At 38.3% G+C, this 14,839-nt stretch overlaps 1 protein-coding gene across 3 annotated transcripts in view; it reads right to left on the bottom strand.

Annotated features, from left to right (window-relative positions):
* Positions 1 to 14,791, bottom strand: part of LOC117000065 (uncharacterized oxidoreductase ZK1290.5-like) — a 44,205-nt gene extending 29,414 nt beyond the window's left edge. For all 3 annotated transcript variants that reach the window (XR_004418703.2, XM_033067415.2, XM_033067416.2), the window contains exons 1-2: positions 14,693 to 14,791; positions 1,724 to 1,972 (exon numbers count right to left, since the gene is read on the bottom strand). Coding sequence is in view for 2 of the 3 variants with exons in the window: in XM_033067415.2 (XP_032923306.1) it covers positions 1,724 to 1,972; positions 14,693 to 14,777 (334 nt within the window). In the remaining variant the exon portion in view is untranslated. The remainder of the gene's footprint in view (positions 1 to 1,723; positions 1,973 to 14,692) is intronic.
* Between the last annotated feature and the right edge of the window lie 48 nt (positions 14,792 to 14,839).

Raw genomic sequence — 14,839 nt, 5'->3', positions numbered from 1 at the left:
GTTTTCTTTATGAACTTTGTATCTTTACAGATGTGAACCTTCACATATTTGTTTAATATCATATAATGAAATCAGGGAATTCTGATTTGTTCTAAACACCATTGATTTAGGTCACTATGGCAGACTAAATGGTTCAGGAACAGCTTCAGAAATTTTTGAGACATCCCCACATCAGTGGAAGAAAGGTGAAGGAGAGAAGATAGCTGAGGGTATTAAGGAACTAAAACAAAAATATAAAAAATGAGGAAAAATCTACTATGGAGACTAATTGTCCAGGCAGCTGTAACATTCCTAAATTGGTCTTAGTAACATGTGCACAAGAAGTCTCAGCTCTGAACACATCTGACAAGTTCTGTTTATGCCATTCCAAGGATCTACTCACAGGGTGACAGCATTAGCACTGAGCATTTCTTGCTCTCAGACATTCTTTTTCTTCTTTCAAGCATTTCTGCTTAGTAGAAACTCAGTACTTTTGAGAGCATCTACTCCAATCTATTACCTGAGATAATAAGAACAACTTACAGTACTAGAAGGAATCACTGTAAATGACTTCTTGGAAGTGAGTCAAGTTTTCCTCTCATCAACATTCAGCACCAGTGCCAGAGCAAGCAGAAGAAAAAAGAAAGCAAACACAAAATATAACAAGCAGAAAACACAGAAGAGGAATAATGTTATTTCTCAGTTTAAAGGAGAAAGTCAGGGCTGGGAACTTTGTTTATTAATATCTCATTGCAGTGACCTGTATTTGCACAGGAAAAACAAAAAGGGATCTTAAATAATTTTGCATTATTCTGTATCTGTGGAGGAAGTTAAGGGGTACATTTCCAGAAAGAATGGAGCCAAAGATGTGCATGCAAGTACCTCTGTCTTTAACAGACACAAGCTTTTCCCTGCTCACCTGGTAAAGTACTCAAGCAAAAAAAGGCAGTGAATACAGCACACAGCTGCCATTAATACTATACATTATTAATTCAGCGAAATTCACTTCCTCATTGAAGTTTGTTTACTGCTAAAATAAGCAAATATCATGTTTCTTTTCAGGTACCTCCTCTCCTATGACCTGTTGAAAAGAATTGCCATCATTACTGCAGCTTTGCCTGTCTAATAAGGGTGTAACAATATCACATCTTTGACAACAAGGAGTTTATGATCAGGGTAAATTTACAAACGCAGTATTAGTTAAGCTTTAATTTTAGTTTTCTAAATTCTTGTAGATACTTCTAACATTTTCTCCAAAGAATATTCCATCAAACAGACCAAACCAAAGACAGTATTCAGAATTTTAAAAAGTTAAAAGTACAAAGTAAGTTTTAGAAAGGACCCCCATTCCCTGAGAGAAAGAAAACAGATCACAGGAGAAACCAGACATCTTTGTCACCCTCTTGCCAATATATTATTGTAAAGTTTATGAATCCTTGTTTCATAGGTTTTGGGTGTTTTTAGCAAAATATAGAGAACTGATGTAGTTGTTCCTCAAACAATTTAACAATAAAAAACACCTTTGCAAAACATTTACAACAAGATAAAACTCTGTACTCTCAACTGTATGCATGCAAACTCCCCAGAGAACAAAGAGAACAACAAACCTGCAAATGTGTAAATAAAGGTAGAATTTTATTTCTGTGACTCACGTGTACTACATATTTTTTTTCCAGAATTCATTCATCTTTGCAAGTATTCCCATGGAAAGCACAATAAATGAGCTGTATGTAAAGATTCATACCAAGATATTCAACACCAAGTCTTTCACACGACTCCGAGCAGGCCTTTTTTGTGTTTTCATAGCCGTAATCACTGTGCCACAGTTTGGTAGTTATCCAGAGGTCCTCTCTCTTGACACCACTCTCTCTGATGGCCCTTTGGAGGAGAGATTCACAGCCATATCTTTTTGCTGTGTCAATATGACGAATGCCACATTTTTGCAGGGCATGGACCACTGCGGCATGGGAATAGCCACCCTGGTGGGAAGTACCTAAACACACGAAAGCAGAAGTGAATTGTCAGCAGTGAATTATGACTGGCATATTTTATCATTGTTTTCAATTTTCTCTTTTTTTTTTTTTTTTGATCTATTGTCACAAAACCTTCTTATTTCCTAATAGTAAAGAAATGGGAACTGACTGATCTTTAGGCTTGGAAAATGCATGAAATGGGAGAAGCTGGTGGTAATCAGAAGCAATTCAACCAAAATCAAATATCAACAGCATTTAACTGTAAAGAAGTGATTCAAGGAGTTAGGCTGAGAGAAAACACATACTTTATGGAAAATTAGTATAGGTCTCAATTTTCACACTGAAGCATAACATTTACAGATGAAAATATATTTAAAAACCCAAAAACCTGAACAACTTTTAAAACCATTTACTTTTCAAAAAGCATATCCTGAAACCTTTACTCTGTTGAACTCCTGGTAGTTTGAAATCATCATTGCATTGTACAATCCCAAGCTGGGCAACAGTGCAGGTGCCAGTCACATAATGTCAAATTCAGCAGTAACCAAAACAATGGAATCCTACAAAAGAGTTACAGAATGGGCATGCAGGGAGGTTCAGCAACAAAATCCTGTTACTGTCACTGTGTGGGGATTCACTGGATGTGTATTTTGCATGTCAAGGGGACGGAAAGAGGAGGAGACTCAGCAGGAAAAGCAACCAGCAGGAGGACTTCAGATAAAGAACTGGTTGAGAGCAAGGAGGATGATGTTTCTACTTACCCTTTCCTGTTAGTTGTTTTTCCTGCCATGAGCCCCTCACCCATTCACCCTCACTCCACACACTTCCCACAAACAGTATTTTCTACAGTTTGTTGGAGGAAATGCTCAGCCAGTTCCAGTCAGCTCCCAAAGGCACCTCCTTCCAAGCTGATGATTTGTACTTCAAGGCCCTCTTGCCATAAACAACACGAAACGGCTCTGAGACGTGGCCCTGCACAGCCCTGGACAGGCCACAGTAACAGGGCTTCAGCCACTGCTCAATCTAAATAAATGAATCAGGGAGTCAGGTTAAAGAGTTATTTCAAGGGAAATTTGTACCTGCTCTTACCCTTCTCTTTCCCTCCAAGCACAGCACCTATTCCTACCCCAAGCACTACCTGCATGTTACGAAATTACCCCTGCAAATGGCAGGAAAAGTCCACCACTGAAAGCACCACACGTGCTCCTCCTCAGAGCCTCTGACCCCAAACAGGTGACAACACCCAGAGGAGGCTGCAGGACTTTCTCATGTTTGGAACAGCATGCATCAATGAGGAGAACTTAGAAAAGTCCAACTTGCAAGGAAGGTGAACCAGGTTTTCCTAAACGCTTATCATTTTTGCTCACTCCTGATCTTAGAAGGAAAGCCAGTGAGTCTTGTTCAAAGTCATTTAAACTAAGATATAATATGGTCTGATCTCCCACCTATAAACATGAGAATCACAACACCCTGCTGATCACAGAAGTACAATTTCCACTTTACATTTGAGCCCAACAAAATGTGGAATAGTGAATTCTGGACTTCACAGATTTTAAAGCGATGAAACTATAATACTCTATTCCTACAATTTTGACATGCGTATCATAAGTAATTTACTTTCCAAACATAAACAAAGTTTTAATGTTCTTGAAGACAAAACTTTAAATATTTTTTTTCACAGCCACTAATTATGATTACTAATTGGCTCAATTTCTGAGCCAACCAGAAATAAATGTTTCTGCAACTTGTTTTACATCAAAATAACTTCAGCTAAGTCAACTTGGTTTTCAAAATAGCTATTTCAAAATCCTCATGAATGTTTAAGAATTTTAGATCACTGCCATGCTACTACGTTACAACTATGAGCAAAGAATATATATACAATTTTACATTATTCAAATCCTAAAGGAATTTTATTACAGAGTTATGTAACTAGCACAGAAAAATTACTATACTTCTTCACAACAAACCCCTTACTTTCAAAATGCTGGTACTGGTGCAAAATAAATGAGGTTGTAACTATTGTGTCTGTTTCTGGCTGAATGGACATTTCTAAGCACAGAATGAATGGAGTTCATTTAGAGGTCTTGCAAATGGACTCGGACTCCTTTCATGCATAATGGATTTCAGTAAGAACATTTAGGACAAACAACTTTTTTTTAAAATTTAACCCTTTAAGTTGAAGGGAGAGAGTGGTTAAGAAAGAAAAATCAGAATTTTGTTATTGTTCTCCATTCAGTTATGGCATGCACACTTGTTACACAAGAAATAAAGACAGCAAGATCAATCTGGAGGAAATGATCTCAATTTCCATGCCTAAAAATGAACTATAACAGTCCTGGTATACACTACATAGTAATTAAAAATAAATCAACAATTATTTAATATTACCACTTTGCAAGCCAATTTAATAATGAAGAATAGATTGATAAGTTAATTATGTTACTAATATAACACTTCTAGACTTTAGAAACCACCATTTTCTTGTGTTTACACATGTGATTAAAGAAGTTACAAGTCACAGATGCAGAAGGATGAAAAGTGAAGTGACTGAACTTTCTAATTATTTTTCTGCTAGAAATTGAAACAATTCTATTTGACCACATTAATATTCTTACAGGTTTGGGATTCCCCTTTGCTCACAGAGATGTAATTCACACTGTACATATATATTTAAAGACCGAATCCAATCATGCATTTAAAACTAGTACGAACCTGCACCCTTTCCATCCCCTTCCTATTTCAAAAATATTTAATACATTTTTTCCCTAGAATTTGCTGATAAGAAACAGGAATTTCTTTCAAGAAACTATGTCCAATAGAAGTAAGTCTGGGAAAGCTTCCTATATTTTAGCTGATATTTTAACTTGTTTCCTAGGGAAAGAGCACTGTTACCTCACTGACTGAACTTAGCCAAATTTGACAGATTGCAAGACATGCAAGACATTACATTCCTATGGATTTTGTGAAAAACTGGTGGTTGTAAGGGACAAGGATACTGCAGTGAAAATATGGATAGGTCAGAGGACACAAATCCATGAAAAGTAGGCTTAATTAGTTACAGTGTTATTTAGCCACAGTTACTCATCACTTTCCTGGTATCCTGAAGAACACTGCCATCAAAATTGAAGTGAGAAAATGCTGTGACAACCCATAAAATGATACAACGATTATTAGAAAGGCAGACTCCTGTTCACAATGCAGTTGCTACAGGGGAAAAACCCCAACATGTCAATCAGGAACACCAACCCTAACCCCTCAAAACCAGAAAATCAGCAACACCTCCACCCTCAGTCCACCAAATGCACAAAACAAGTAACAAATCACCCACTATCCCCCCCGCCTCCCAGGTTTATGCCAAATCTCAGCCTCATTGAACTTTCTGTTCTCCCTCACAAAGATGTAGAACTACAGAGAGATCCAAAGCACCAACAGTTTTTCAAAACAGAACCAGCATCTGCTTTCTCCCTCCCTTTGTGGTGAAGTGTCATGTTCTTTGTGAAATTATTATTCATCTGAATATATAAAAAATCTCCAGGGACATGAATAACTTTGGCTATTTGAATTCAGTGGAATAACATCAGGAAAGTTCCTGCTGGTGAAACTCCAGCCAGAGATCACATCAGAGATTAATGATCTTCTGACATCAGTATTGAATTTAAAGAGTTGACAAAGAAAATACCTGTAAAAATACCATTCCTTGCTGATTTTATCTCCAAGTAATCATTTTAAAACTCAAACATTCTTTTCCCAACTTCAACACACTCATTATGTATATATGGTATTGTATACCATACCAGGCTTGAAATACATGATTCTATTAGTTTTATTTCTACTAATTCAATATAACACATCTTATGAATTTACTGAAATTTTTGGTGTTCATATAGTTTGATTTCCTAATCACCTTATGATAAAATGTGATGATAAAACATAAAATGGCCATACATAATGCAAATGAACATATAACACATTTATAGAACATAAAACACAATTGTTAACACATTCACAAAACCACATGCCTGTTCTGTGGAAAGGCTCAAGGACAGACAATCCTTACTTGCTGTCCTTGCTGTCTGTCTTACATCCTCCTTCTGATTTTGTATTCATATGATCCCCTGACAAGCTGACTCAGATTATTAAATGACCAAAATAGAGAGTACAGTTTCAGAATTATTCATGAATCAGAATGATTCCTCAGAGAGGAAACCCCATTAAATTTTGGGCAGGAGATGGAGCAAAACAAGTTCCCCCTTTAGCAGCAGCAGTTAAATAATTCAATTTAATAAATGCTTTTATTCAAATTAAAAAAAAAAAAAAAGTCACAGTTATCCTAGCCAATTCATAAAGGATCAGAAAGACCTTCTCCATGAACTTTTCTCCTGGAGCCCTTCTTTCTGTTATATTCCCCAACACTACCCTTACAGCTACTCTCAGAGAAGCCAATAATGCCACACTAACTTTCTGTGACCACAGCACTAGAACCCACGTGTATTTACTGCCATAGAAAACTATCTTAACAGGGTCAGTTACTCTGAAAATCCTATGCAGCATCTGATGACAAAATATTCAGGGATCCTCTCTCTTTCCAGAGTGTAGAGCTTCCCCCTGCAGCAGGTGAAACCAAAGTCAACCTCACCATGAAGTTACTACACTATACAATTTCCATGAGGCAGCTAGAGACTATTCCAAGGTAAGAGATCCAAATTTAATAACTTACTTTTACAAAGTAACTTGGATATTTTATTCAGAGTACAAGACTGGCACCCAATGTGTATATAAAATAGGGCAGCTACTCCTGAGGGAATGGAGCCTGTGGAGACAATGGGCTTCTGGAAAAACTGGTAAGACATGATCAACAATAATTGAAAGACACTGAGCAGACTCCCATTATATAATCAATGGTTTATAATTGGTCAGAACGAAAGCAGCACACAGGTGCACCTAAAACTCAGTCATTTAAGGCAAGTTCCTCTTGCCTCTGTTGAAGTTATTTGGATTATGAACAGTTTAAGCTTTTAAGTATGTAAGTTTTACTTTGGTTATGCTTCTTCTTCTTATGCTTCTCTTTTGTTTGCTTGTTTGTCTGCTAAATATGATCTATTATGCAATGGATCATAAATATGATCAATTAAGCTTTGCATAAGCTAGTGCAAAAGTGACACTCTGGGACTGTTTTTCCCCTGTGCAGCTCAGAACACAGTAATAGAATTTAGTAACATAAGCAAAAAAAGTAAGCAAGCATGATTTTAAACTCTGCAGTTCTACTCAGGCAAGTCTACACAGGCACCAAGAAACAAAATACAGGAATACAGCCTTGCCTCAAGGCAAGAGGGTAGGAGAGAGCCATTACATGTTTATTATGTATCCAGGGAAAGGGAAGCCAGAATTGCTGGTTTTCTCTCTTCCTGAGAGGAAGGAAGAAATGGCAACGAGCCATTGTTGACAGAAGCACTCTATTCCCTCCATCCCAAAGAGGCTCTGACTGTACAGGATATTCAGCTCATCTACTGTAAAATGACCACACATTCCTGTTCACTGACCTACCATTTATCTCCTCAGAACCTTAGAGAGTAGGTGCAAGAGTAATTCCTCAGAATGTGTCTCACAGCAATTCCAGGAAGTCTGCAAGGGGCATCTGGTATCAGTGAGATGCTATTGCTCTGATATGGCACCAATTCACCAGAGGATTTCTGGCAGCAGAAATGCAATTTTTTTTTCAGCAATAGTAAAGAGATTTCCACTGGAAAAGTGCCAGCTATTTAAATTATTCATCTGTAGTAGTCAAATATTTTAATCATGCAGAATCTATCAATAAAATCTGGAAAGAGACCTTGTACATTTGGAAGGCAATTATGAATGTGTAACTCATGTAAAAATTTCATAAGCAGAGCAGCAGCACGCATTTATTTAAATGCCTTCACAGACAGACTGCCAAATCTTGAAGCCTTTCTTTCACTCCACACTTTCCCACCACCGTGAGAACTATTTCTCATTAACAACCAAATTGGTTTCAGATGCTCTGCTATAAGATGTTACCTTAGAAACCATTTGGTAAAAGACTGTGGCTTCCTTCCATAGAAATCTCAAGCAGTGAAAAGGCAGATTTTCTGGCATAAATCAAATCCAATTTCCAGGGTTCACTAAACCTTTTCTCCTCAGAATAATGTTTTGTGACTAGATCTTAGCAGTTAATAGTGCACGAAGAATTGCTGGTGTGAACCAGTTTTAAATTATTTTCATTCTATTCCATTCTTAACTCAATTGAAATGACTTCCAATACTTACCATACTTTGATAGGACCCTTAACTTCATAACTACTAAAGATATTCACTATGTGCAGCAAATAAACAGACTGAACAAAAATATTATTTTCCTTCCTTTTTAAAACATGCCCTTAGACTACTCAATCTGATAAGGATGACATTAACACTAGACATTTAGAGATACTTTACAAATGAGACAAATACTACAAATGAGACAAACCCATGACAAATTTTTTCACCTCCAAAAAACTTCCACAAAAAGGAATGATCAAAAGAAAATAAAACACTAAGCCCATATTCTGTACTTAATTAGAACATTATCAAAATCATTCCTACTGTGAAAGGTTGACTTAAAAATAAATTATATAAATAATTTATGACTATGCATAGCCAACATCCAATTATGCAGACAGCAAATTTAAGATGTGTAGTTGAACAGGAGACCAATAATTCAAAGCCACTTAAAGTACTGTGAAGATAATATTATAGGAAAAATTATTAAGAAAACTGTGATTTGCAGTGACTCAGCTTTGCACAATGAAATGTATGTACAGTAATTACCACTGTGACATGCTCATTCAAGCTGATGGGTAATTTCTGACATCATACCAGTGCCCTTTACTTGCAAAGTGCAATTGTGAATGATGACAGATCCTCCTCCTGCACTACCATGTCACACTACGAGGGCTGAGACTTGAGAGTCCCAGTGTTAATTAATTGTGTTCATGAGCACAGCACCCAGCTCCCCTTAGTGCAAACTAAACTGAGCAATAAAGAACACTTCTGATTAAACGCTTGTTTTCCCCCACATCATCTTAAGAATTTAAAATGCATTTTCTAGAAGTTTCTGAGACAAATAACATCTCTTCTAGCCCCTCCTTTTAGACTGCACATTCAGCCTTAGAACTTGGCACATTAAAATGCAAAGCACCTCCATTCAGGCACTAAGAACCTTCAAGTTATGAAACTGCTGCAAAACCACCAAGAGGGCTCTCCCTTTCTCCCCCTCCTTCCCCTTTAACAAGGAATTAGTATCACTGTCTGTGCTGTACTTTGCATAAACATTAGAACTGAAGAGAGTTCAGGAATTAGTACCTCTCTTCTGCCCATTTGGTGGCATGAGGAACTCCTGCAATTCAGGTTACAGCAGCATGTGACATCACCATGCTGCCAAAACTATGCTAGCAAGCTCTGGCAAAGAAAGGTATGATGACTAAAATCTGCTGCATGAAGGTTGAAAGATAAAGCTTAGCTTTCTTCCCCATCCCCTGCCCCTCCAAAAAAAAAGTTTAGTATAATTTTTTTACACTAAAGAAACATGCTGAAATACAAAAATTATATATACTGGAGTTTGCTTCTCTCTTAATTTCAAACTGCTTACAAATAATTTGTTATTCTCTTGGGTAATTAGGCTTGTATCACTTAAAAGTTTTAATGGCAAAGGAAAGTTGAAAGTGTACACATGGAGTGCCCCTGCTTATACTGGTAGAAGTTCTAATTATTGAACAGTGGTAGAATCTTAAATTGATTTATTACTTAGACTTAATGAGGGACCTCTAAAATTCATCAGTATCACATCAGCAATACAGTGATTGCCAAAAAGAATCCAGTGTGAGAAAGGAAGCTATTTTTCTGCTATTAAAACACAGTTCATATGCCATAATGCAAGGTAAAATCCCCAGCAAACATATAAAAAGCTGACCTCATGGATTTGCAGGTGTACAAGAGAGCAGAAACAAAGCAGCAACTTCCCTCAGGAAAAAAAAGGAGAATATTTCTGTACTGTGTAGACTGTGATGTAAGGAAAAGTTGGCCCAGCATTTTGCCCAGATGCATTTATTAGCACCCCTTAAACAACACTTGTATAGCATTCAGTCTTTTTAGGGAGTAAAAGAGCACGAGGCTGGAAGGAGGTGGAGCTGGAAGGTAGGAGCTCAGCAGCTTTAGTTAGGCTGGGAGAGGACACTGCTTTGTTCCACTGCCTACAAACACCCAGCTGCGTGGGATATGGCCACAGTCCACACAGAAGAGAAGTTCAATATCTGGAGGCCCTCAAAGATCAAGTACAACTTCTCAAGGTCAGATCTACTGGAACAGTGGATGAATTGAGACAGAAAGATTTATAGAGGTGGCATTTTGTTCATCACAAGAGGCTATTAAGGCAACTTGGTAACCATGGGTGAGAAGCAGAGCCTCAAGAGAATAAAAAAAATGGGTGAGACATAAAACAAAGAGAAGAAATAAACAGCCAATTCTTATTACAGGATAAGATTAATAGCAGGGAGTGCCATAGGTCTTGGTACCAGGACCACTGTTCCATAAATTTCCTTTAGAACCAAAGCCATGAAGAAACAGGAGCCATGAATGTTAAAAAAAAGGCAGTAACAGTAGAAAATGAAAAAAAGTTAAGGCTTGGCTCTACTGCCATTGAATTGAAAAACAAAATCTCATTTTATTCCAGTCCAGCAGGACTGAGTCTTCTTTTGACCACAGCTAAGTTTAAGAATGAGAATAAGCAAATCTAGGATTAATAATTAAGAAGTAGGTAACTGTATTAGCAATACATAATGGAATGTTAAAACACTTCCATTCGGCATTAAGATTTAAATTTATGTAGCATTTTGATGGAAAAAACCCAACACAACCTGATGCAGTGAAAGTGGAGCAATCTGTGCTTTTTGCCAGGAGGTCTATTTGTTGTGAAAAGAGCTGGGAACAATACAAGAAGTCCTGAGTGGTTGCAATGCAAATGATGCAATGTCTTAATGCAATCAGCAAAGTAAAAATCAGTCAAAACTTACTTTTACAATTTATTTACTTAGACAAGGCTACGGCAGAGTATCAGGAATGGTATCTATGAAACACCCTGAAATGAGGACAGAGATATTTTAATGGTTTCCCTTGAGTCTGAAGGATTGTGTGTATTACCTTCCTCCAGACTTTGGCTGTTTGACCAGAAGCTGCTCATAGCTTCCCCAGCTACAGTACCAACAGAAATTATGCTGGGCATTCTAGAATGACTTTCTTTAAAGAACATTATTACTACTGATAAAATACTCACTCTGTACAACCTCACTAAGGCACAATGAGTATAAGGACTTGGTTATTTTCTTTAGTAATTGTGTGTCCTGATGCCCCTTCACAAACAAATATGCAAATAACTTCATTCTTTAATAGGAAGGTATCATTAGAGACTTTTTTATCTCATCAAGTTGCTATTAATTCTAGCTGCCCCAAAGATTACCTAGAAAGCAACTTACCATCCCTAAAAAAACCCCAAACAAAACAACAAACACAAATTAACAAATAAAAACACACACACAACCCTGTTCTAATGGGAATATAACTACCATAGAAAGGGGATGAAGAGAGTTTCAATAGAAAATACCAAAACAATCCTGAAGAGGTGTCAACCATTCAGCACATGACCTTGACAAAGGTCCTAATATTTCCAGGAAGAAAAGCCCTTGTGCTAGTGAATTATAATCAAATGCTATAAAGAGTGGCATTTTCACTCCTCAGACTTAAAACAAAGGAAGTAACAACTGTCTAAGTGAGAGCTTCCTACTTAACTAAAGTAAGCATGAACAATTCAAATTATGCATTTTTCTTCCAAAACCTGACAAGGATGATACTGTGTGTGCCATTTTGTCAAGTGATAATTTTTTGAGGATGCTGCTTTAGGTAAGCATCAAGTACTCTGCAGTTAAGAAACCATGCAAACATAATTTTCTACTATAGTTAAAAGTCTCACCAACAGATTGTCAGACACATGTAGCTCCTACAGAAAAGTGTAACTACATCTGTAACTTCTAATCAGTGTCACGTTTTAGATCACTTATTTGCCATGCACTTCTAAAACACTAATCTTACTAGCAAGATAGTGAATGTATCCTTTTTCTAACACAATCTACAGTCACTGTGAGGTAATGTACTCTCTGGGGCACAGAATTACACTTGAGACAAGCATTAGGGCCAAAATGCCAGCTCATTTTAGACTTAAGCCCACTCCAGTAGAAAACAGCCTTTGTAATGAAAATTGGCCATAAACATGCCCAACCCTCTGCACATGAATAATGTTGGCTAACACGACAGTTAACATTAAACCATATGAAACATAAAGTTACCAGCAGTTTTCATAATCCTACAATAAACAAGGTGCAGATTATTTTTATCTGTTAATTAAAACTTTAGCCATACAACATTTCTAACCTAAAGGTGAGCTGCCTAATAATAATTGCTTGGCATGTCAGGGAAGTCAGCTTGTTTTACCATTGCTAGTAGACTGGTCTTTTGGCCACACACAAGACACTAAGAATATGCATCTAAGTAGATAGGAAATTTTGGATGTACACATTATTCCAAGTAACTCTTCACACTGAACACAAATTTTGCACATTCCATGGCTTTCTCTGGTGTAAAAATTTGTCTTTTTCACTAGAGATTTTAATGGAAATGGATCCTTCTCATTAAGAACAGTTTAAGCAAAAGCACAGACACCCAGTAAGAGAATGGTAACCTAATGAAAGACTTAACCTCCTTCCCCCATCTTCCCTTTTGCATCGAACTTTGACCAACTTACTGAACTTCTATGCAAATGACAAATAAGCTGTGGCATGGAAACACATTGAAAACAGGGAAATCAAACAAAAAACTACCATCAAGCTTTTGATAACTGAAGCTTGACAAGGAAGAAGAGATATTTTTGACAGAATGCTATTTCAGGGTGTTGTTGCACTCTCCTAAGTAACATGTTCTGGCCAAGAAACACATTACCTGTCTCTTAATTCAGCTCTCAGATACTACCAAAGGGGTTTCATCACTTTTAAATAACTTGCAAAGCTATCTGAGCTGCCTTGCAGGTGACACAACCACCTTCATGTCTATTTAGCATGTTTATCTCTCTGAAACTTCTAGAAAGATTATTTACCAATAGAGGCAACATCTGTATCATCTATTAAAGTTGTCTTTGAGGCACCAGATAACAATTAGGTCTGCATATTTAGAGGGATAGGAAATGACGAACAAATCTTAAATTCTGCAGAAAATGCGTTCTCATTTAAGAAAGTTTGCCTCTACTTCATATCTGAGTAAGTTTTTTGCACTGCAAATATTAGTCAACGCAGTAAGACTGTAATAAAAAGCCGCTAATGTGGAAAAGAGAGGTGAGAACAGCTACCATCAAGATCCCATTGTGTTGGGCTTTATATTGTGGTATTTATAGCTTGACCACAAAAGCAAGTGTGGCAAGTCTTCACCTTTTTTTTTCTCCCTTCTTTTCTAAAATTCTCAGCATTCTGCAGTGTGTATCAAGGACTTCTTAAAATGACCCGACTGGTTCCCATCTATTACACAATCCTCAAAGCTCTGCAGACTGTATAAAGCAATATGTAAAGTGTTACTCTAGCAAAACAAGTAAGTGAAATCAAAGAACCAAATCCTGGTCATTACAACACCACCACTGTAAGACAAGAGAAGTTCCCTGAAAGCCAAGAGAAGCTCCTGGAAAGCCATACCTGGCAGAAATTACTGGGCCAGAAAAATTCAGACTTGGTTTTCTTGTGTGCCACCATCCATTTACTGTGGTATGAGTTCAATAAAACTTTCCAATACAGCAAAATGACAGGGAGAAGCTATTGGGTGGAGAGCACAAAGGAGTCTTTCTGCATGTCTACTTTCTACTCAGTTTATTCTTTCCATAACCCAAGAAATTTATTACAATCTCCAATAAAAAGGTGGTTCTGTAGATAGTCTGAATCACAGTTCAGCATACACTGAAACAATGGCTGTAAGACAGCCAAGTCCATTCCCTAAAAAAGACTATTTACATTATTTTTTTTCTTTGATTTTGTGAAAAAATCACCAAGAAAAGCAAATTGGCTGTTTTACAGGTTAAAATAATCAACCAAAAAACAGCAAAAGAAAAAAAAGTAGTAATTTTTGAACAACATAAGCCATTTTGCTCACTACATAGTGACTGTGTAAGAGACAGCTGCATCAAATATTCATCAACATCATCCACCACTCCCTTGTGCCTCACAGACGCTGAGATTGCTACACAGGATCTCAGTTCAACAGGTGCAGTAAGGTTAATCCTATGAGAGTGTGCTCTAAGGAAAAGTCTGCTCCCAAGCCCTCAAAGAAAACACAGCCAAACCACCGAAGCACGGCACAGGGCCCGGGTGAGCTGGGAGGGGAGCGGTGTGCCCGCAGCACAGCAGCAGCGCTCCCCAGCAGGCCTAGCTGGTCGCATTTGGAAGGAGCACGGAGCTTCACCCAGCCACAGGGGCTCTCGGAGGAGCACCGGGCCCGGCAGGAGGCTCCGCTCCGGGCTGCCCTCAGGCGAGTCCGGCTGCGGGCCAAGCGCAGCGCCGAGCCTGCTGAGCCGGCCCGGCCGGGCCCCGGGGTGACCCCCACCCTCGGACAATGCCTCTGGCAGGGAGGCGGGCTCTGGGCGGGCCCTCCGCCACTTACCGAGCCCCAGCACCGGGATGCTGTGGCCGCTGGCGAGCAGCACCGCTGGGACACCGCCCGGACCGGGCCTGCCCGCAGCTGCCATGACCCTGCTGAGGCCCGCGACTACAACTCCCAGCGGCCCCTGCGCCCCGACGGCACCGCGGG

This window comes from Catharus ustulatus, chromosome 9, assembly GCF_009819885.2.
Source record: "Catharus ustulatus isolate bCatUst1 chromosome 9, bCatUst1.pri.v2, whole genome shotgun sequence".
NCBI lineage: Eukaryota > Metazoa > Chordata > Aves > Passeriformes > Turdidae > Catharus > Catharus ustulatus.
This window is presented reverse-complemented; position numbering and strand designations above follow the sequence as displayed.